At 39.3% G+C, this 25,341-nt stretch overlaps 1 protein-coding gene across 1 annotated transcript; it reads left to right on the top strand.

Moving 5' to 3' along the window:
• Positions 1-21,695, top strand: XG (Xg glycoprotein (Xg blood group)). The gene is made up of 9 exons (XM_074816899.1): positions 1-61; positions 11,081-11,122; positions 11,456-11,512; positions 15,340-15,375; positions 17,952-18,017; positions 18,924-18,980; positions 19,639-19,677; positions 19,959-20,078; positions 21,271-21,695. Exons 1-9 carry the CDS (start codon positions 1-3, stop codon positions 21,285-21,287), a joined length of 495 nt encoding a protein of 164 aa, XP_074673000.1. The 3' UTR covers positions 21,288-21,695.
• Positions 21,696-25,341: the final 3,646 nt, after the last annotated feature.

Genomic DNA, 25,341 nt, shown 5'->3' with positions numbered 1-25,341 from the left:
ATGGGGAAATTCAGAAGTATCCTTCTTCTGTGCCTTGGCTTTCTTCTAGTCCATGTAAGAGGTAAGTGACCTTTGCCTTGGCTTATTTCTAGAGCGTGATTATTAAAAATGGAAAAAAACCCCAAAACCTAAACCCCAACCCCTAAAAAAATATGCTTGCTTATTTTGAAATGCTTGCTGACATTATTTTTGTTGCTACTGTTTCATGAGAAGCGTTCAAGAGTATTTAGATAAGTACTTCTGCACTTTCTAGAGAGATATGTATCTTTTGGATGATCACTCAGGTTAGCCATGCTAGTTGGAGTTTGTTTGTTATAATTTCTTATTTTCTCTTTAGTGTTGCTCCCCTAAAATTATTCACAAGCTTGGACTTGAGTATAAGCTTTTTAAGCGGAAGCTGTAAAATGGCAGCTTCCAGAGGAACTTAAAGTTTCCAGATATCCTTAGTCCGATACTAACTTCATGTTTTTAGAGCTTTTCTTGGTTATTGGTATTTTAAAACATATTAGTTATATTGTAAAAACAAATTCTGATTCAGTTTAAAGATGCTCATGCTTTTATATTGGTGCTCATGCTTTAATAATTATAAAATAATAATTTATTAACCGTAGCCAACATATTCCTAAATATAGAAAATCCACGCACAGGCATACCTTTTTTTTTTAATGCAGGATTAATGAAGAATTTAATACATTTTGTACATATTTTTTGACAAATGAATAGCAGTTGGGAAAACATCTTTTCACATTGAATCATTTTTCTATATTTAAATATAATTTTCTTTTAGCAAAACATTCTATAAAACTTTATTTTTATATCAAACCAAATAGGATCATCCTCATGTGTATCATCTGCCATGTAATGTACTTGTAACCTTTTTTTTTTTTGTATATTAACATTACTTCAAAAACTTGTAGCACAGTGTTTGACTGCAGGAAGAAATCAATCATTAACCACTAGTTCCAAAATACCTGCTGCTGCTCAGCCTCCCACCACCTCTGATTTAAGTGGAGTCGCTAAGAGATCTTGCAGTGATGGGCAGTGAAAAAACCTTGCCTTAAATTAGCACCATAGATCCATTTTAACAAATGAGGAATTATTTAGAGGTTTTTGGCAAGTAAAGTGGCATAGAAACAAGCAGAGCAGTAAGACTGTGCTGGCCTGCGATGATTCACAAGTCTCTAATCACTGGCATGCAGACTTTCTTGTTCTGGAGGACTCTTGTGTTGAATATTTCTGCTCAAACAATCTGAGCATGGGCAAGCCAATTTCCATATCCTCTATCACTTTAATTACAAGGATAGTCAACCTAACCGTTCTTGCTTTATACATGTGCTAATTTAGAGCCAGTTCAGGCCCTCCTTGGGGGAAGAAGTCATTCCTGAAAGCTGCTGTGGGATTGGGGCACAGTCTTATGACTGCGGAAACTTATTTAATCCACTTTGAAAAGCAAAATTAGTTATTTTAAGTCTATGGCAACAGACACTGAATTTTATCATCAAAGTATTTACCATGTTTCAGGGGACATTTACAGGAACCACTTGTCAGTCCTAATCAAGACATGATGAGAAAGGCTTAGGCATGCTGGTGAAAAGCCGATCTAAGTCCTTATGATAGGAACATCTATCACATGATTCACCTTTTTATATGCAGCCTTAATTCTTATCTAAGCTGTGACCATCTCTGATAACTTCTAGCAACTACTGTTCCACCATGGCCAGGCAAGATCACATCACTCCTCTTACCACCTAGCATTTCCTTTATGTCCGGCTGTCTTCAGTTAGTTGGCTAGACTACCTTGATGGACACATCTCAACAGAAACATGTGGCATAACCAAGGACCACATCGCACAAGGAAAGTGAGACCTGACACAGTTCAGAAACTTACATGCTCACTGAAGTCTTCCATACTTTTATCTACACTCTGGGTTTTGTTATTTCCAAGCTTAGGCAGGTTACATATAAATTGAGCTGCAACAACTACTTGTCTGAGTAGCTTTTAGCCAAACCCAAATGAAAGAAACTTCATAGCAACATCTTTCAGTGAAGTTCGTGATAACATCCCATATCAGCTACTGCAGCTCGGCTGATCTGTGGTAATTCAGCTTTGGCTGTATCTACACTGCCCACTTAGGGTGTGGTAAGACACAACTTAGGTCCTAGTTCCCCAGTAACTGAGACCATGTACCTGTTTGAAACATACTTCAGGTCCCATTTGGGCCATACACCTCAGTTTTGAAACATACTGCAGGTCCCATTTGGGCTGCACACCTGTGTGCATACTCGCAGTGGGGAAGCAGTGCAACCTGAGGGCTCTCTCCTAGATGGAGCTGGAAAGCAGCTGAGGCTCTCACTCAGACCTGACTTCTCAGAAATGCTCCTCAGTTTCCCAATATAGATATAATCTATATTTCCATGATTTTAAGATTAACCCAAAGATCACATGTTTGTTCAGTAATGAAGACAGTGCAAAAGTTGATGATGTTTAAGATGCATTAAGTTTACTCCATCAGCTACGCAGGTAAAGGGAACAGCATTTATTGCTAGCCAGTAAATCATGTACCACTGTTCAGCTAAGGCTTACAAAGATGTTGACTCAAAACTAATTGTATTCTTGGTTAATTAGCTAGGCACTTTATGGGGAGAAAATTACAGACCTGTTTGGATTTGAGACACTATGCGACTTAGTTTTATGTATAATGTAGTTTTCACTGGAGTTAAAAGACAGAATGGGAGAGATGAAAAACACAGTCCTGTTTTTCTTATACTGGTCCATCAAGCTCCAGTCCTCGCTGTTGCTCCGTGTGAGGTCCCTATGTACGTGCCGAAGCACTCGCAGTATCAGCAGGGGTATATCAGACAATGAATTCTCTTGTTGCTGGGCGCCAAAACTATTTCGCTCCCAATACCAGAGCTGCTATCATCTGTAGTCATGTCAGTGCTATCATCCAAGGGTGTGATTGCAGTTTGATAAATAGACATACCTGAACTGGTTGAAACACTAACAACAGCAGGGCTGTTGCAATATCAGAGCTTGGGAAGAGCTAACAACTGCTGTGGTTACTCAGCTTCTTGGGTTCACTTTTCAGATGTTGCTGCCACATTGCAAGCCTGGGCACAGTGCCCAAACTGCCTGTTTTCAGTATGTATTTTTCCCTCATTTGCATTGGAGAATGTCAATCCCTTTCCATTCCATTGAGAGTAATAAATAAACAAATACATATGCTAACTGTTTCAAGATTAAAAATCAATAAAAATATGCCTTTCTGTGGCATTTTGCCTCATGGTTAGGAGGAGAGACATTCATATCGTTTTGATCAGAGTCTTTCTTCATTTCCACAGGGGGGCTGACATCTATGAATGTTATGGGAAAATACTGTATAAAATCTGATCTGTAGAACAATTTCTCATGAAGGCAAATAGGCCATCTCAATTGAAAGAAAGGCTTGAATGGGTTATGAAAATACGAGTCCCACTTCCATTGTATAAGCTTTGCCTGTCATCAATGCGTTTTTTAATTCCTGAAGAATTTATTTAAAAAGCTAAACCACAGCAATATATTTTCAAAGGGCAACAATGCTCCAGATTAAATGAAAAGAAAGGCCAGAGTAGGCATTAAGATTAGCAGACAAATTAAAGTGAAGTCCTTTCTTATGTCACAGGTCTTAAAACATCAGTGGTGGAGGAACCAGGGGCATACGCTTCACACTGGGAACAGTCTTGAGTTAACAACAACAATGCCTCCCAGATCACAATCTATATCACATCAAAACTGCAACTCTACCTTGCAGGTTACCATCTGTAAGGAGCAGAAATTGATATATGAGACAGGTATTGGTTTAGTATACAAGCCAGGTATATATTCTATTCACAAATATCGTACAGACCGTTTTGTTTCCTGAGCACAATGGTAACAAAAAGAAGGCTGGCTGTTTGTTTGGAAATCCAACCCAGATTTGCAGAGCATTCTGCATGCCAAGGCTCTTGATTTCTGCTCCCTCCAAAGGCTAAGCCGCCAGATCCTCTTCTGAGTGTCCTGCTTTTGAAGTTCAGATACCAGCTGATGATCACTTAGCCTTTGCCCAGGGTCATTCAGAGAGGCTACTCTGTGTTCTCCGGTGGCTTCTTCAGCTCTCCATACGGACCCTAATTGCTTTTCTTATTTAGTCCAAATGAGATGAGAGGTGGTTCCTGAGGTGCCTTTGTTGCTGAACAGACCTGCTTGCTGATGTCCAGCAACTCTTTCCAGCATTATTCTTTTCCAGAAAACATGTTCTTAATGGCATGAAAGAGAGAAGATGCAGGCTTTGCTTCTTTTCTCTTTTCCATCTTAAACACACAGAACGTGTGTCTTACTGTTTGACTTAAACACAAAGATTGTGCACGAAATGCCGTGATCATCCACTTTGATTTGGCAGTATTAGTAACCCCCTTGGAAGCAATATAAATAATTATGCTGATGGGCTACTACTGTGACTTCAGGGGGCACAAGATTAGCTAGTTATACAGCGGAATTTCTGAAACAAATTCAACTGCTGAGATCTGTGCTATCCATATTGAAGAGCTAAAGGTGTTTTGCATGTATTTTACCAGTGTACTTGGGATGAAGGTGGGATGAGGAACATTAAAAGACACTCTGTGAGCAACAGAAATAGCAAAGCCTAGCATCTCCCTGATGTCTCACCTTATCTTCAGCTCCCTCTGTTGTCTCTAAACTACCAGCTGGGGAACATGTGAATTAGACAGCTGGTACTTAGGTGGTGAGAGGTCACTCAGAGCACCCAACACAGCTTGTTGCTTGTGCCACATTATAGGGTTTCAGTAGGAACACTCATATAGGTCTCTTGTTTGAGCCTATCTACTTGTACAGCTCTCACGTAACGTCACCGTCATTAAGCCTGACACTCTCAGACCAAATGGCTGAAAAGGGCTGACACCTTCTTGAACCACACAGGGACAGAGAGGGGCTTTGGCTGAACAGTCCACAGTGTGGCCTAAGCTCCGCTTCCTTGTGACACAAAGCTGAAAATCTGCATTTCAGTAAGATGTGCAGACATACAGTGCTGCTTCATCAGAGGTTCCAGCTCTTTTGTTCTGCCTGTAATTTTACAGCACACACCAGCTTCCTCTGCATTCACTCTGAAGCAAAATATAGAAAATAATATATTTTATTTTATATATGCAGGACTTATCACATCATAAAGAATGGCAGCTACCTTTGAACAGCTGTTGTTTGTCCACAGCAAAGTAAACACCGTAGAACTAGAAGATTTTCTTTCATGTTTGATGAGACCATGCTGCCCAGACCTAAAGCAGTACTGCCACTCTTGCTTTATTAGCGCATCTTATTTGCTGGTAATTATTTAAATGTGTTCTTGTATGAATAAGTGAGAGAGACCTTTTAATTTCCTGTGAATTCAAACTATAAAGAGAAGTGGCTTAGCAAAAAACATGGAACCAATAATCAGGTCCATATGCTGTGGTCTATAGACTGGAATTTAGATCCTAATTACAGATTTTAAAGCATACTCATTTTATACGCCAACAATGGCAATTGTTGTTTATGGAATGAAAGGGCCATGACAGAAAAAAAAGTAATACCGTAACCTCATCAGGAAATATGGATCATGAGGGTATTACATCAAAGAAATAGTAACCACTCATTGAGATTTTATCCAAAGTGTCCACTCTGAGGTGTAAACCTGTAAGTTCTCCCACAACTTTTCTTACATGAGTAATTTTCTTTAAACAAACATAATTGCTTCCTGAATAAAGGGGTATGTTCTGGATCACATACCTGGGAGAATACATCCTAGTTTGTCATTACAGGGGAAATATGTTTCATGATCGTACAATAATCAGGAATGATCTAAGCAAAGAATAATTTACCATTTCGGCTAAAAAGAACATAAAATGGGTCTCACGAGTGATTTTGGTAACATACTGTTCCTTTACAGAAAATTTTTGTTCTCATTTGTGAGTCACCCACTTCTTCCACAATCTCTGCCAGCTTCATATTTTAAGCTCATTGTATTCACAAAACAATTCTTATTTAATTACACTTAAGAAATAATTTTTGTTCTTGTTTTAAAATAATGTAAAATCAACTTATTTTTCCTTTCTACCTAGCTCACATTTCTAAGTTAGTGGCTTCTAATTTATTTGTAACACAGGTAATCTCATCCCAACCATATGACTGCTAGCAATGCACTCAAAGCCCATTAATTTAATCATATTAATAACAAAAGCTTTTATCTAACAGACATGTGCATGTATGCATTTAAGATGTATGTCCACATACATGTATATACACATATAAATACATTTTCTCATGGATCTTAGCCTCATTTTTAATACTAAATTATGCATATTAAATGCCTGAGAAGTTAATTTGCTGCATAACCTGGTTCTCATTTAGCAATATTCATGCTGCCTTATTTAAATGTGCATCATTTTAATGGCCACAAGCTGTGTTCATATGGATCCAGGGCAGGATTGAGCCTACTTATGGAGATTAAAAATTGCAGTGATGCCATTTGTCAGAAAATTCTGACTACAGTCTTAATGATGGACAGGTAACATCCACCTGCAGAATCCAGCCTTGCTCCTCATAAATCCTCCTCAACAACTGTGTGACCTTGGACCCTTGTGATCAATCAATCAGCTACACAGCTAGAGGGTGATGGATCCATTTAACATTTAGGTCACAAAGTCAACTATAGTCAAAAGATGCTGCTTTGTCTGTTTTAGTGACTAGATTATTTTAGTCACATTTTTGGAAAACTAACATGGGCGAAAGTTTGTGAACATTAAATGGGCACGTGCCTGAGGGCATGGCTTTGCAGGGGTCTGCCTTGGTGGGGTAAAATGACCTCAGCTCCATGATGCTTCAGCAGGACATGTCTTATATTCAAGGGAATTTACTAAAAGCTGGCTCAGTATCTCTGTAGCAAACAGCAACCCTAACAGTCTCCATAGCAGATCAAGTGGACTAACAATGGATTTTGTATCACCAGCCTTCCACACATGATATTGAAAAGGCTCATAGAAAGTATGGGCATTAGTGAAAGCAATTATCCTACCTGGAAGAATCATGCTTGTAAAAATAAATGTAGTAACTTTGAACTTTAAGCTACTATGTTTTGATGCTTGGCTTTATGGAGTCTATTCTCCTCTGCCTGGCTGCTACAGAGAAGTCTCCTGTTAGCTATGTAGGCCAGGTCTACACTTCAGATTTTTACTGGCACAGCTACATGTGTTGGTTGGAGATGAGGGAATTATATCCCAAATAAGGCTGGCAGCACCAGCAAAAGTCCTGCTGTTAGTATAGTTCATTGTGTTTGAGCAGCTAGTATAAACATAATTAAAACAGGTCCTTTTGTGATACAACTGTATATCCATCTGGAGGGCTTGCTTTCTCAGCTTAGCATTTTCTCATTTGTAGATAAGGACTGTTCTGTGTTGTCAGGCAGGAGCTTATAAGCATTTTCTCAAATTCTTTGTTATGAATCATTGTAGACCACCCAACAAAAACCACTATTAAAATAATTTTAGTTGTATGTAAAAACAGGGATACTCCCAGAAGAAAGGCTAAGAGTGATGCCAAGAAATAGAATACTAGCCCAAAGCAGTAATAACAGAGATAACTCTGAGATAATACCTCCTGCATAGTTAAATCTCTTCATAACTTTATCGAGGTTTAAAAACAAAAAACCAAAAACCCCCAAACCCAAAAACCACAAACTAAAAAACCCAACCAAATAAAAAACCCCAAAGGAACAAAGCTGTTGTCTCCCCACTAAAATTTCTTTCATTTTCATTTTCATCAGTATATTTCCAGATGTTTCTATTATGGAAGCTGGTCCAAAAAAAAGGCCATTTCTGTATGTGGAAAATTAATTTCTTTCAGTCTGTTTGTTCTGTGAAGAAGCTTGACTAATTTATTTCTGTTGTCATTTATCTTCAGAGTTCCCTGAAGTGACTGCAGTGCCTATTGAGCTAAATATTCTCTGAGTCTCTAATGTGTTTTTGTTTTTAGGCCCACCATTTTGTGGATGAAATCTGGGCTGTTCAGCTATTTAACCATCTGTTATCCTCCCAAATTAGATTCTTAAAATGTCTAGGTGCAGTCTCAGAAATGGTAATAAGCATTTAAAATTCTGCTCCACAAAATCTTACTCCTTGCGGTCATTTGATGTTATTATCAGAGGAAGTTGGGATGGAAGTCCAAGCAATCTTTTCGTTTATTGGAATATCATTTACCATGCTGCACAGATGTCCACATACAATCTGCCCATCTGTCAAAGTTTATATTTACACAGCCAAAGAGATTTCAATGTAGATTCCTGTCTTATTCCCAACCAGTCATTCTGTGTTGGTGTCTGTATATTTTATTACTTGGTTTATCATTAGAAATAATTACAAAAATAAATAAATCTGAATAATTTCTGCAGGGGATTTTCAGGCTTCTTTTTTCTCTTCTTAAAATTTCTGTAGCTGTCTTCTATTTCTCCCTTGCCATCTCAAAAGAACACCTCTTGTCTTTTCCCACTTTTTCAATAACAGAGCAGACATACAACAGGAAAGGAAACGTTGGTATTGTCCAAGAGAAGGGCAGATGTTAAGTAACTGTTTCAGTCTGCTGTTTCACTTTGGTTCTCAGGCAATTGAAAGCATCTGAATCATCTTGTTTGAATTCCAGAATCTCTTTTGATTAGATTCCTCTTTCTATTCTTTTCTTTTCCCTAACTTCAAAGAAATATTATACCTGGAAGTTTTCCAGACCCTTCCTTCACAAGATGATTTTGTCACTTTCTCTTTACAGCGTTAGGACCTCAGTAGCTGCTTTCTGTATCATTAGTTCCTGCATGTCAGTACCTGTAAAAAAGGAGCTGGTTTGGCCAACAGCTCTTCGATGTTACAAAACTATTTCTGATGACTCACTCTGATGAGAAATGTTTTGAGCCCTGCTGGCAGTATCCTCCAGCAGCAGGGCTCAGGTCAGACAGCCTCCTTCAGCACGCAGGACATCGATCAAGAATGAAAATTTATCCAGAGGACAAAATCAAAGGACAGCCAAACTTAAATTGTTCATATTGCTGGTACTGAAGAAATGCTTCAGAAAAATATAATTTGACCATATAAGTTGAGGCAATGGCAGGATGTCAGCCTGTGGTAGGGGTCTGCATTGGGATCAGCTGGTGCCATGGCTGGGTGGCAGCACAGCTGGGACAGCCCATGGGCAGGGCCTCAGGGCCAGTAAGGGCTGGGGGTGCCCTCAGGGCTCTGGCAGGAAATATCTTCTGAGGAAGCCACTTGTCAATTTTATGTATTTACATATTTTAATGCATTTATATAGAAAAAATAACCTGTCAGGGTCTTGGAATATTATTCATCTAAGGACCCAGTCCAAAGGTTACTGGACTTAACCAGGTTGGCTGAGCAGCCAAGGCAGGGGAAAGACAGGTGGTTGCAGGAGGTGACACTCCGAGATCAGTTCAAATGATGAGATAAAATGGTACTCTGATAACATTACCAGGAAAGCCTTATGCTGCTAGCTGCTTCTTCTTTCCAAACATGGGTTTCTCATAATAATTTATAGGGACAGTTTGCTTTAGAAGCCATTCACTATTTTGCATTCCAGCCTCATTTTATCTTTTCCATCAGACACCAACTATAATTAACTTCACAGGCTTACAGAAGAATCCTCACAGGAATCAAAACTTCTCTACTTTATCCTCCTGCAATGATTTTTATCTGAGGATCACACAGTGTTTTACGACTGATGATTAATCTTTCCAGGAGGTCTTTGACACAGGAGAGTGCTATTATTCAGGAACAATGATTAATGTGAAGAATGCCATGAAGACAGACAGCACCTGTCGAGAAGAGAGGGCTGAGTTGAACCCAGAGAGCTCTTGTGCTGGAGAACTTCTGATGGCCTCTCTCTGTTCCTCAGTTTCCCTGTGTGAACAATGATGTCTTTCTTGCTGTGAAGTGTTCAAGACTTACCAAGAAAAACACTTCATCGAAGAGTTAGGTATTAAGCCTTTTAGACACGATAATAAACAGCTGCAGATCAAGAGACTTGCTCCATAGAGCACAGTAAAACATTTCTGCTTAGGGAAGCCGTGGCACATTGTGACTTTTTGCGGGTTTGTGCAGGCTGATCTTGTATTTGATGTGCAAACAGAAGGACAGTGAAGTTTCAGTCTGGGTGTAAACTAATGGATACATACTCTGCAAAGAGGTGTTTCATGAAAGCTGTGTATTAAAAGGAAAGTGGCAGACTGTAGAGAGTGGAAAGTAAAACTCACATGAATAACTGTGCTTGTTCATTTCAAAGTCATATGCTTCAGTTTAATACATTTTAAACATTTTCAAGTTTTATTTACCTGCGAACTTCAAAGGTCAGGATGCTAATTGCCCTTCTATGACATTTAACGACATTTAACGTCACCTAACATAGAACAGGAAGGGTTCTTTCCTCCCCTTTCAGATTTTTTGAGATACAGCGGAAACTAATTTAGGTAAACACATCTTTATATCTTTTACTGCTGGCTCATGTTACAGGGAGAATTCAAAAGAAAAGTTGATTCATGTTACAAGTGATCACAAGGCGGTCTTGCCAGTAAAGCTGTTCTCTGAAGCCGAGCTAGTAAAACAATAATGAAGACATTAAAAGTTCTCACCTAATGATTCTGGTTTGCAAGTACGGTGCTGAATGCTGCTTTCAGCCGTCTCCTGGCAATAGCCCTTGTGCCCTGTGACAGGCAACCTCTGTTCTTCAAAGGCATGTTTGCACAGCGGCTGGATATGGATAACATGAGAGAGCAGCTTTTCTTTGTGCTACCTGAACGAATAGCTTCTTTGAGTTAAATGAGCCCATCTCACACGGTCTTTCAGAGCTGCACAGTGCAGGTACAACTGCTGACAGTCTGCTCGGCGCCTGCTTCTGTTTGGATGGATTTTTGTTTTGCCTCTTACTGGTGTACTTTTTTTTGCCAGAGCCCTCAGACCTAGGGGTCATGGAAACCTGCCCATTGACTTAGTCTCTTTCTTTCTGTCACCTTCCTTCTAGGTCAACGTGATTTTGATTTAGCTGATGCTCTTGATCACCCAGGTAGGTAAATCTTCTATCCTTGTTTTACTATGGCCTAATAATAAATCTTAAGTCCTTTTCCTTGAGGACTGGAATATGATGTGGCTACTGCTTAAGTTAAAGATATACAGAACTGGGAATTGCTAAATTTCAATGTTTCTGTCATAAAATTAAAATTTTCTTTAAAATAAAACAAAATAAATAATGACTTTAAAAACATAGACCTTCATTTTTAGCTTCTGCTGTGATAAAGATTTACTGAATGCAGCTTTCTAGATTTAAAGATACCTTCTTTTGTTAAGTTGAAAAAGTTTAAGTTGTTATTGTTTATTGGTATGTTATTGTGTCCCACAGATGACATAATTACCAGGAAGCCTACAGTGATCAGAAGACCAACAAGGCCTGTGCTGAGTAAGTAATGAAGACAATGGGTCATAACTGATTTTATATATGTAGAAACTGTCTGCCATGAGATTCTTGATCATCTTTGCTAATGTACCATAGCTGAGATCATTTGTGTGAATACTAGCTGTCTTCTGCATGTAAAGTAAGTGGGTTTTTGACAATTACCATTTGCATGCCTTTACCGCTTCCAATAAGGCTTTAGAGCATGACTGGCCAGGGATGGCATTCTATTTCCTGAAGATCTTCTTCACAGTTTTCCAGCCTGTACTGAACTCCCCGGGGAGTATAACTATGGGTAACTGTTGTTAAAAATGGCTAACTGTTCTTCTACCTTTTTTTTTTTTCCATTATCTTTTAGCATAAATATTCATGATGCTTGATAACAGATGGAAAAGCATCAGAATGAATTTGGGTATTCTTTCTTCTCCCCATGTATTTACTTGATATTGTCTAGTATTGATTGCTACAAAGATCTGTGTCAGAAATGAAAAAGGCTCTGAACAGCAGAGAGAATCAAAAGGTTTTAGCTGTAGTCCTGAGGATGACAAAAGACGATTTCCAATGAACGTTCGTTATTGTTAAAAAAAACAAACTCCAAAACCCAACAAAACCACACATGTATTTATGATGGACCATTTTATGATAACATAGAGATTTTTCAACTAAACTACACGGAAAGAAATTTCTGGCTATCAAACAAAATGCTTGACTCAGGAAATGCCAGATAATGTATGCCCACACAACAACATTCTGTCTTTTTGTGAATAAACACTGCAATAAGTCTTTAGGTACACAAAAGCAGTTATATTTTCCACACAGTTCTCTGGCTCACTTTTTGAACAAAGAGGGACAGCATTTTGTGAATGTGGTAGTTACTAAATCCTGTAATGGTTGCATTCTTCCTTCCCACTTCATTTTGCAAAGAAAATCTATGGTTGGCCTAGACTGGAAGTGTCTGTTCTAAAGCACTGCTAAGCCACTGCCCTCTACTTAACTAACTGTCCTGACTTCCTTTAGTCAGTGGAGAGAAATTAGCATGTATAGGGACAGTTCATATCACTGTAAATGTGGAACTGTTCTCATCCTAACATAGACATTTCAAGCAGATTACTTGAATCGTGCCCTAAAACACTCTGTCCTCAGTCATGTTTCAAGATAACCTAGGGATGCTGATATCTACAGTGGAGCTACCTCAGTCAGGTGAAATGAATTTGTTTTTTAGGGACTGCTAAATCTGTTAGAGATGTGACTGTCAGATGATTATCTGCCCTACCTGAATTGACTTCACTAATTCTGGGGAACGAAGAACTCCATGTTTTCCAGACCATTTTGGAATCTCTCTCAGCACTGAAGAGGACTGCAGGGAGTTTAAAAGCAGCTAAAACTAATTTTAAAAAGACTGTGTTAAAAATCAATGACTGGATTTGGAAAGTGCAGAAAGATGGTACAAAAGTATGTTCTAGCATCTGCCTGATGCTTCATCTTAACCTCAGGGTTTCCTCTATGTCTCATTCAGCCAGTATCATTGAGAAATGAGGCTGGCTGAGATGATGATTTAGGTTCAGCCTGTAGAGGCCATGTCCTCTGGGCATCACTTCCCACACACCTCTGCCTAAGTTGAAACTCTTCTGTAGGCACCTCCCATCTAGTGTAACAAATTTCAACCAAAATTTAATGGTCGGTGATGTTTATTTATAAAATCTCTAAATAAGTTGGTTTTACCCACTCACATTCCTCTTGCCATTGATTTAATTCAGCCATATGCTCAAGCCCACATGCTCATGAGTGCCAAGATGTGTGTGCTTAGGTGGTCTGGTGAGCATCATGCACAACACGGGACAAGGTACACCAGCCACTGAGTCCTTATGCTGTCTCAGTGGTTCTCCTTGATCAGAAATGACAAGCCAGTTTATGTACAGATCTTTTATAACCTGTATAAGTCATCAGCTATTATGGAGAATCATCAGCTTTGCCTCATAATCTTACTTACTTCGGTGTCTCTGAACCCTAGGCCAGATTGCTGCCCACTATCTCATTTTGCTTGTTTGGGGTACACAGACTATGTCTACATTCTATTTTCTGGGTGGGTGCATGGGAAAGTAGTGGAATAGGTGATATTGCTGCAATCTTTGGCTTTAAAGTGCCCTTCTGCTTTTCCTCTGCTGACAAGTCATCTGTGCTGTCGTTTTATCGGAGTGCAGGCCTGTTGGTTTTGACAGGAACAACACATTCCTCAGTTTTACTGCTGGGAATCGTGACCTTTATTGTCTGTTCTTTTAACCCTTTGGTCTGCTGTTTTTTCTGGTCCCTACAGACACATGCATTTTCATTTGTATTTCATTCATATCAACCTTAGCATTTCTGCAACAAATCTCTGCATGAATCCTCCAGAGCAGAACTCTGAATTTTACATGAATTCTTCATCTTGATAATAAATTGAATACAGTTTGCAATTTACTGCTTCTTACAGTGTTAGCATTTGACAGGTAAAGGTGTTTGTTTTTGAAATGCAACTCTCTGCTGGCCAGGCACAGACAGGATCAGCACCTGACTTGACAAGAACAAACTGAGTCATGTAGTATGAATTTGATTGTTTTCCTGCCAGATATCCTGGTGACATCAAAGCATTTCTGAGCTGTTACACAAATGAGACTAGTACTGTCCAAAAGCAGCTTCCCACTCCCTCTGGATATAGGGAATGCAAGAAAGTGGAGTTCTGCACAGTGATGCATTTGGATGGATTTTCCTGGGTTTCAGGAATTCTGATACAATTATAATGAAAAAAAAAATTTAATTGAGTATCTATCTAATTTTCTGTGGCAATAAGCATTGGTATCAAAATTTACGTAGATTTTGCTGTGCTTTTTTTTCTGATTCATTTAGCACTCCACATTTATAAGGAACAAGAATGGGATTCTTAAGAGTTATGACATCCATCTAATGTATTTCTGCCTATTACTCAGTGAACTTTCAGAGCTCACCGTCAGTCCGTACACACCCTAAAATATCACCCACATACTCATATCAACACCTGCATGTTGGAAACGGAGTTCTTGTTTATGCATCTGCAGTTCACAGACAAATTGTTTATTAGATGGAAAATTCCATCCCAGATACAGTGAGACACATGTACAGTGCTGGGGGAATGGCAACAGTCTGTTGATTCACTGCATAACATGCACATGCAGATATTTAAGTATATTTTAAAACCTTTATAGCTTCGCCAAATTAAAACAGACTGTCATCCAAATTCAGACAGGCACATATGATTGCTTGAAGCAAAACATTTTTATGTCACCATGACCCTTACATAAATTAGTTGATTCAATACTCTCTCCCCACACAGGTTTATTGCTTACTTGTTCTTGAAATGGGTGTTAGTTTTTGCAGTTTAACAAATTACACTTAAACCAAACATGCATATACCAGTTTTAACCACAGACATAATTGTTAATAAATAAGTATATTTTAAAGAGATACATTTTAATATTGTAACATAGCTGATTTTATTTATGTACTTGCAGATATATTAAAGAAGTATTGATCTTGATTCCACTGTGAGATTTATTCCGAGCTTATTTAAAGCAGGAAAGAATCTTTCATAATTTGAGTAGAAAATATTATATAATTTTTCAATTACTGTGTGGACAAATATTAAATTCTGTAAGAGTTTTCAAGAAAAGTGTAATACCTTATTTGAATTTGTGGGACTGACCTGAAAAAGTTGCTTGTCAAACATTCAGTTTCACATTTTCTATTAAAACTAACATTTCACTTCCCTCAAAAGTTGTGTGTAAGTCACTTCTCTACATCTTCCTCCTTTTCATTTTTAGACAATGATCTGCATTTAGGAGATGCTCTTGGTGGGGGTGAGTACTCTCTTCTTTCCTCAAATATAATGGTTGAGGTTTTTTGTAGTCTTTTTCTGAAATCTAACTAATTTGTGAAAAGAGATTTCAAGACTGCAGGAGGAACTGTGGTAGTGGGAGTCATTACAACTCATGTACATGCAGCCCTTTTGCCAGAGGCCATCACGCAGAACAGGGACAGCGGGAGGGGTTGTGCCTGGTTGCCAGCTATGGGGGCTTGCAGACTGACCTACCTGCATGAACTGAAGTCAGCTATGGTTTACATTACCATGCCAGGGTACCATGGTCACAGCTGGGGAGAGGATGTACTGCCCATTCAGCTGTCATGGTTCAGGGTGGTGGCCTCTGGCAGAAGGTTGAAGACAACAGGTGATGGCAGTAGTTTCTTCAGCTACCAAAAGTGAATCTGCCTAAGATTAGGAATTGGAAGTAACAGTGGACAGAACGAGGTGTGAGCTTGTTGTTCTGATCCCGAATCAGAAATGAAGGAAAGAATGTTCAAGAGATGAGCACTGGTGGACATGATATAGCTTAAGCTTGAAGCAGTCAAGCTGTTGTAACATGCTGTAACTTCCAGGTATTTCTGTAACATCCAGACCTGATGTAGGGAGTATTCACAGTACTGTGCTGGGCTGTACAGACATATGAAATCCTTAACTGTGGGAATTTTTGCCCCACATTTTGTTTAGTGTGTTTAGAGGTATACCAAGGATGTGAAGTACTCTAGAAAGGTTCTTGTACACAGAAATTATCTAAAATGCAAGTAGTATTGAATCAAAACCTAAAATTCCACTTGAATCAAAGCTACACAAAAGGAAAATTACTTCTCAGCCCATTGCACAGAACCTCTGAATTATGACTCCAGTTGCAGTGGTCTGGTTTATTCATGTTTCAGTCTTAGAGCATCATACCTTTTATAGTATTCTTTCCCATTTCCAGGGTTTTCTGCATTTCCAGGATGCCCTGTGGCATTTCATGCCTGTGTTTGAATGACAAGTTAGTCTACACTTTATAAAGCTGAATCTAATTCTATTTATAATTCCCATATATATTGTCTTTTCTTTCTGCCTGTATTAATTGTTCCATTCCTGAAAGCTTTTAATGAGTACTGTTATGAGATGATGGGCTTAGTATGCTGATAAAATTATCAATGAATAGCTTAAGTATCTTCACTAAACCCCACCTTTTCATTCAGTGGATGGCAAATGATGTTTCCCTCTGTTTTTACTTCTTGGCTCCATTTTCAGTTCAGGTTCTTAACTGACATTCATACATGGTATAATGGGATTAATGATACGTACCTCATTATCAATAGTTCTGAAGACATTATTTTTTCACTAGCTATGCCATAGAATTTATCTTCTTATGCTTAGAGAAAACTAAATAAATGCAGCAACATAATAGAAATGAATAATGGGATCACTAGTTCCCTGCTTTTGTGCCATGGTGAGTCTTAGTTCATTACAGAGAGATCTGGAACAGGACAAATCTCTTCTTCTATTGAACATAATTAATCGGGCGAAGTCTGATTCAGCAAAGCTTTAAGACTCTACCTAAAATCCATTGACTGCAGTAGGCTAAACTCACTTGAAGTTAAGCACATATCTAAATAATTGGCTGAATCAGAATCTAAATGTTACTCACAAACAGAAGCATTATGTTTGCCAGCTAGGCAAGAAGAAAATACGATAAAAGGGAATCTGGTATGTATTGAAGGTGAAAGAAAGATTTAAGAAGAGGAAGGGAAATAGGTATTTATTTCTGTGACCTAATTTTGATTTGTTCAGAGCTAAATTTGCTGTCTGGATATGAGGGCAGTTAAATATGCAACTGAACTGGTTGGAAAAAGGATAGCAAGAGTGGACTTATGCTAGATATGCAGAGCAACAGACCTGGATGTTAACTTTTGCAGGTTTTGACCTGAGTTGGCTCTTGCTACTCCAGCACTGTATGTGCAGTTTGGAAACTGCTATTAATCATCAGATCTCCTGCTCTATCCAATGCATTGCCTTCTAATACCTTGGCAAAAATTAAGGCCAAATACCAGCACAAAGTCCTAAATAACAAAACTGAAGTCTGAAATCATTTTGCACTGTTCAAGAGTAGAAAATTCATCATGCGTTAGATGAATTTAACATCTGTTAGATTAAACTAAGCTGCAGATTTTAGTAATATTTGCTGATGGCACAGAGATAACCTGTTGCCTCTTGCCCAGCCCAGAACACCAACTTCTCTGTGGACTCTGCATAACTGCACCATGGACACCTACAGTAACACACTGTGCTTCCCAGCTGTCAGCAGTAAACAATGTTAGCACTTGCCAGAAATACATGAAATATTTTCCTTCAACATTTTTGTGAATTCTTCTCTCATTTTATTTTTGAAAATATTCCCTTTTCCCTTTCTAAATAGTTTTGTTGATACAGTGCTTGAGACTTTTTAGCTAGTGACAAAGTCCTTAATTCACAGTTGGAGGACAAATTAGAAATAGGTATAATATCTCAGGTTATCATACTCTTTATTTACAGCTCTCATTTTTGCCTGTCCAACCATCTAACAATGTTAATTATCAATAGGTGACATCTCAAGAAAACCTTTATACCCACCTCTTCCACCACGACCGGGAAGCCATATTAATTCTGGTAAGAATATTTTCTCCTAAGAAAATCTAGCACTATGAGTTGTTCGGAGCAGATATTTTGGATAGTTTACTCTCTTATTTCTTCATTAATAGCTTTTATCATCCCTACCCTCCATCTCTCGTTTGTAGTCACTGTTCCTGACCCAGTGTTTGGAAAGATTTTCTGAGTTTTAGTGTTGGTACCATAAAGCTTTTCTGTCTGTCCAAAATGTGGGTCATTGACTCCTAAGTGGCATGAGACTAACATCTTGTTTATCTTTTCATTTTGGGTATGTATACACTGAGCCATGCTGAGGTTCAAATTTGACATCTAACCACAGGGTGTGGATAAGTCTATGCTCAAATCCATACTGAGATGTGCATCTGAGATGGCCCTGGGACATACGACAGGTGGGACTGGGGAGATGGCTGTAAGCCTGTACCGCTTTTGAGTGTGGTCCCAGACACCCACTCAAACCAAGTGGAAGTGGCACATCTATCCCAGCTACCACCATGTATCCTATATTTACTTCTGGTACGATTGTAGTGGTGAGCCGTGGACTGGTCCTTCTGAAGTCTTTCCTGGAAAGGACCCACTGAATTCCTGCTCCAGGAACCACCAGGTTTTGAGATGTCCGTATTATATAAGAATTTGTGCTACTGAGAGCCCAAGCCCATACATCCCACAAGTGCCAGTACAGATGCCAAACGGTTAAACACCAACATTTTTAATACTCCAGCTTCCAGGTGAATTTGAATAGGTGACCATTCAGTGCAAGACACCTGACTCATCTGCCATGTTGAATCTGTGATTTCAATGGTCCCTCACCTCTCCCTAGAACATTACAAAAAGACTGGACAAGGGACCTGAAGGGGTTACCAATGTTCAGATAATTTTGCAACAGAAATCCTAATCTTTATCTTGCAGGAGGTTTTGATGACTCAGATCTCTTTGATGGGAAGCCTTTACCACCGCACATAACAGGTAGTATTTACCAATTCTCCTTGCAACTTCTCCCTAATACTTGTAACTTGGAGCTGGTTAGTTTTGCTTTAGCAGTAATCTGTTTGTCACTGAAGGTGTAGGACAAGACTCTGCTATTTTTATTTAGATTAGTTATCTTTCTCCACAAACCATGGCTTTGAGCCTGAAACTCAGGCTTGAAACATATTCCTAAACATTTTGTAGCATTCTGGCATATGCCAGAACCCTGCAGGATTTATCCCTTTGAATTCAGCTAGAACAACCCCAAAGCAAGGGACTTCTGCTGAGAACTGAAGGTAGATGCGCTGGGCCTATGATCTTGAATTAAATTATTGATAAATCATCTGGTTGTCTGGCAGTAGAGAATAGCCAGAGTATTCTGGCCTCCCACTCCTGTGAAATCAGCTTGATGTAGCCTGCTAAGTATTATCCTTTTCTTAGAAGATAATATTTTTCTCCAAAAACGAAATGTCAGAATGGATGGTTTTTCCTCCGGCCAGTGCAGCTGTCAGTCAGGACTGGAAGGGGAGCTCCTCTCTCACAATTCTGCCGAGCTGCCCCCTTTCACCTTCTGTATGAAATCACACTTCGCTGAGTAAAGACTGTTCTCAAAACAAGGTGAAAACATTTCTTGATGAAACTTCACCCTCTATTCCAGGAGAAGAGGAGCATCATTTCAATCACGGAGGAAACACAGGTATAGTAAATAATTTATTCTATAATTTGTTTCTGATCATCATAAAATAGTAAGAAAATGTTATCCTTGTAAAAGTAGTACATGAACTGAATTAGGATTTAAGACACTGTTTTCACACCAGTTGTAACATAATTACTAGTCTTCTGCTTAATTCTATTTAATGAATTTACAATGTTTCACCAAACAATTCTCATAGTTTGACAAAAGCACACCTTAGTAGAGAATATGCTTAAGTAAAACCATTCAGTGCCTCCGAAAAAAACCTCTCTCTTTTTCCACAGATTCAGGATTAATAGCAGGAGTTACATCTCCTATAATTTCTGCTTTTGTAATATTAGTTGTTGGATCAATAGCAGCTTACTCTGCTTACAAGAACAAGAAACTTTGTTTCAAACCACATGGTAAGACCAAATCGGTTTCCTACCTTCTGAGCTGATTCAGTCCTGAAGTAGATGTGAATTTTCCAAATACTTTCACTGGGGGCGGAAACAGGTTGGGGATAAAGGATTTGAAAATCTCATCCTAAAAAACCTCAGTACTCTGTAAGAGATACTCATAATTAATATTCTTCATCAAGGACAAGTATAGGAAGCCATAATGTGCCCAGAAGATGGATGTACGTCACTTCATGAAGGAAATTACATGATGTGAGGTCTCTGGCACCACAGAGGTGACTGACTGTCGTGGTTCTGTGTGTGGAAACCAGCCTGCGTGGCCCAGATCAGCCTTGCCTGGGGCACCCCGTGTACACTCTGGCCAAGGCCCATTTCAGCTCTGGCCTGGGGGTCCTGCTGCCCCGGCCTGCACTGCATCCCCACGTGCCTGCCCCGGCCATGAGCCCAGCTGGCTGGCTGGGTTTCCTGCCTTGGCCCTGGGCCGGGCTCGTTGCCTTGTCTTTACCTGATGATGGCTGTCCCATCCATGGGGGCCATTTCTATCACCACCTCTCTGCACACGCCTGCCCCTGGGAGGCAATGGCTCAGTCTCCCCCATGGCTGCCCTCGGCTCCCTGATCTTTGGGAACAGCCTGGCCCTGGCCCTTAGCTGCCATACAGGTCAATTTAAAGCTCTAATTCATGTTATTTTTTCCACAATGGGACTAACGACTGAGGCATGAGCAAAATGCAGGAGGTGTGTGGAAAAGGTTCGCAGGCATTTCTGAGAGATCTGGGATCCCTCGTCACTTCAGAAAGCCTCAGCCTGAGGGTGCCATGGTGAGCTCCAGCACAGCTGCAGCTGCCGCCTGGGTGCTGGGGGAAGGCTTGGGCAGGATTACACAGGAGATGTCCAGCTGGACACAACCTGGGATGCGCCAGGGGAGGCTGGTCAGGGCTGTGAGGGCTGTTTGTGCCCTCAGGGTCCCGACAGTCACTTATTTTCCTCTGTTTCTATGGTTGGGATGTAACCAAAGCATCAGGTCAGCAATCCCACAGCCCTCTGGAAATGGGAAATGAGACAAATGGGGAAGGCTGTCTGTGGGGATAGGAGGTTCCCACCTGCTGCCTCAAAAGAACTGGAGAGCTGGCAGAGCCAGAAGAGCTGGCAAAGGGCATCTGTGGAGGAAATGCTGAATGTTCAATCTTCATTTTTCAGGTGGGGCTACAGTGTAAACTGCTGAAAGAAGAGTTGCCTGCCAATGACGGGCTGCTTTGGTTGGAGATATTTGGCCCACAGATCCAACATTTTTTTTTTACTTTATGACTCTGACAAAAGAAAATCTTCCTCTAATGAACATTTTGTTGAGACATTGCAGTTCTACTCGTTCTACTCTCTTTTACCTGACATCACTCTTGCATCTCGAGCTTTAGGTCATCCAAGATGTGCTTAAAATGTCTGGGGATGGTATTGAACTATCTGATCTGCATTCATAGAGGTTGGATATACATTTTGATTCAGAAGTTATTTTGAACAACAAAGAAATCGAGTTTAATATAAGCTAAAAATTAAAGGTTTTGGTTTGTGAGCATTTGGATCACCAAACAATTTTTTTTTCTGTTTTCAAAATTAATCAAAATATTTAATCCTTCTGATAGAATAGGAATAAGGGAGTTGATGTTTCCATTCATACATGTTGGGTTTCTTTAGTATATTTCTGTACTGTCTATAATATTTAAGGAAAACTTCAAGTTGTACAAAGGACTAAAAATTTTAATGCCTTTACTTTGTATTTATGTCTGAATTCTAGCAAAGTGAAAGGAGCTATAGATGGAAAATTAATTCTTAATTTTAAAATATAACATGAAAAGAATATTTACACTGACGAGCCACTGTTTAAAAAAAATAAATGAAAGGAACACATGTTGATTTTATTTATTTATTTATTTATTACTGAAATTATGTTTAGCTCTTCTCAGGAACTGGAATTTGACATAAATTTGTTTCTCTTCTTGAAAACTTAGGCCCTGCTCTAGAAGCCTTTAAAGGCATTAATCTGGCATGCTGGTTTTTTTAAGAACCATATTATTTCTGTATTTCTCTAAAGGAAAAATAGATACAAAATTTTCTAAATCTTTTAGAACGAGGCTGTGACACTTTGTTCTATAAAATCTGTGTCACACCAACTTTCAAACTTCACAATATGTGGAGATATGGTTGATACAGTTTTGCTAGCAAGGCTGTTTCATCTTTTTCCCTTGTTCCTGATCAACCTTGCTATGCTAACGAATGTCCTTATGTAGACAAGTCTATCAACAAAAACTAACACTTTTCCAGTCTCTCAGCCTACATTTAGCTAACTGAATCAAAATACTAGCAAATGAATGAAATGCAAATGAAAGCTGGCAAAGCTAGTAGTTTACTGACATAATTCCACAATACAGCCACATTAGCTAAATCTTTAAAGCACAGAGGATATCTGTGTTTTTATCTTCCTCTTATATGTGAAGCATGCTTTTTCTTACTGAAATTCCATGTAGATGGAGGTAAACATGATTTTGTGTTTATTAAATTGTTGAAAGACACCATCTGAAAAAATATCATTTTCATAAAATAATATTCTATCTAAATTATATTTCAAATGGATATATATCAGTTGCTGAGATTACCATAATCTTTACTTTGATCCTGAAAGTAAGAAATGAAAATGTACATCAGTTTAAATACAGAAACATCTTGTCAACACACAAACGAGTGAGCACCTTTGTGGCTACCACTTTCAGCTTATGAATGACAATGTATTTTTACTATGGATTCCAAGGATATTTCTTTAAAAATACTAATTTTCCATGTTAATAGTTAAAACAGACTGATATATATTTTGTCAGATAAACACAGAGTTGTGATTAACGAAAAGTTTAAATGTTTTGCGGTTACCACTTCAGCTGTTCATGTAACGATGAAAATATATATTTTGCTTCTTTCTCTTGAAAATTTTCAATAAACACGTACTGTGTTTTATCTAAAATGATCTGAGTTTTATTTGGTTTGTTGGTACTTTCTGGGACATGTGTTGGCTGACATCTTTTATATACAAATTCATTTATGTCCTGCTAGGGAAGAGAAAGAAATGCTTCAAATTAAAGACATTAAGGAAAAAAAAAAAAAAGAAAAGAGCTTAAGAATCTTCCCCCCCCCCCCCCCCCCCGGAGCAGTGTCCAGAGGAAAATCTATGTGCATTATTAATATTTTTGGTTTTGAATTATTATTACATTTTATTTAAATTTGTTCATAATATTTTCTAAAGAATGTCTTACTCAGTTGAAATTGCTTGTGTTAATATTATTATCCAAAAACCAGATTAAATTACAGATAATTGGAGGAAAAACCATGAATTTGAATCAGTAAACCCTGCCCCCCCCCCCCAGTGACTAACCTTCTAAAGCTCTTTAGTCTAATGACATCAACATATAACCGATATACTGGTGTGCAGGCACACTCTTCAGTGTTAATTTTGCTTTTTTCTAGGATGATGATGATAATAATGTTATTATTATTTTAATAAACATTTTTATTACTATTATTTCAGATAATTGGGGGTTTATGAAGGGAAACGCTAACATGTTTAAATCTGCAGGGGAAGGAAGGAATATAAACTGGCTGTTAGACCATCAGAACTCTAGCTTGTATTATTGGCTCTGACATTTTAAGTCTATTCTATACTGTAAAAAAGTTGCTGACACACAAGTAAAACAGAAAAACTTCTAAATGTAGACATCACTTTTATTACCAAGAAAATGCTTTTGTGGATTATAAAGCCCCCCATTTGGAATGGATCTCCCAGTAAAAATATCTACAATAGCTATCTGGCTACTCATAAGCATATTGTTTAGTCGACCTGTCTATATAAGCAGACGATGAATACATTTCCTGAGAATTTAGTTTCTGTGCGACAAACAAAGCTTGATTTCCTGTGCATGTGCATGTCCTTCCTTCCCTGAACACCTCTGCTGCTACTGCAGCAATGACATCATTTTCCCCAGCGGACCTTCAGGTTACTCCCAGTGTGTGAGAGAACAAATGCTGCATCTTGGAGTGGCAACACTGATCACTTGCAAATTGTTGGAAATGTGATCACTTGCAAACTGTTGGAAATGAAGGTTTAAGGTTTATGTGCATTTGCTTCAGTGGCACAGCAGCTTAAATTGCTGCCCTCTGCTAAGACTTGCTTATGTTCACAGAACAGTTTGACGCAAAGACGCCTCTACTGAACCAGGTCAGGCTAAAACTACCTTGCAGAGATACGCTGTGTGAATATATGTGCATATATATGTGTGAAAATATATATAGCACTCCAAATAGCACAGGCTCTTTGAAAACATGTATTTACTTATCTGGGTGACAAGTTACTGGCTTGCATGTACCCATAGGGCTTATGGTGGCCTCAGAGAAGTTATGGAGTAGACTCCTTTAACTCCTGTTTAACATCTTTATTGATGATCTAGACGAGGAGATCGAGTGCACCCTCAGTAAGTTTGCAGATGACACCAAGTTGGGTGGGAGTGTTGATCTGCTCGAGGGTAGGGAGGCTCTGCAGAGAGATCTGAACAGGCTGGAGCGATGGGCTAAGGCCAACTGTAGGAGGTTCAATAAGGCCAAATGCCGGGTGCTGCCCTTGGGCCACAACAACCCCCAGCAGCGCTACAGGCTTGGGGAGGAGTGGCTGGAGACCTGTCAGTCAGAGAGGGACCTGGGGGTGTTGATTGACAGCCGGCTGAACAGGAGCCAGCAGTGTGCCCAGGTGGCCAAGAAGGCCAATGGCGTCCTGGTCTGTATCAGAAATAGCGTGGCCAGCAGGGACAGGGAAGTGATCTTACCCCTGTACTCGGCACTGGTGAGGCCGCACCTCGATGACTGTGTTCAGTTTTGGGCCCCTCACTACAAAAAGGACATTGAATTACTCGAGCGTGTCCAGAGAAGGGCAACGAAGCTGGTGAAGGGTCTGGAGCACATGTCGTACGAGGAGCGGCTGAGGGAACTGGGGTTGTTTAGTCTGGAGAAGAGGAGGCTGAGGGGAGACCTCATCGCCCTCTACAACTACCTGAAAGGGGGTTGCAGAGAGCTGGGGATGAGTCTCTTTAACCAAGTAACAAGCGATAGGACAAGAGGGAATGGCCTCAAGTTGCACCAGGGAAGGTTTAGACTGGATATTAGGAAGCATTTCTTTACAGAACGGGTTCTTAGGCGTTGGAATGGGCTGCCCAGGGAGGTGGTGGAGTCCCCATCCCT

This window comes from Strix aluco, chromosome 2, assembly GCF_031877795.1.
Source record: "Strix aluco isolate bStrAlu1 chromosome 2, bStrAlu1.hap1, whole genome shotgun sequence".
Lineage (NCBI taxonomy): Eukaryota > Metazoa > Chordata > Aves > Strigiformes > Strigidae > Strix > Strix aluco.
The sequence above is the reverse complement of the archived record's forward strand: the minus strand, read 5'-3'. Positions and strand labels throughout refer to the sequence as shown.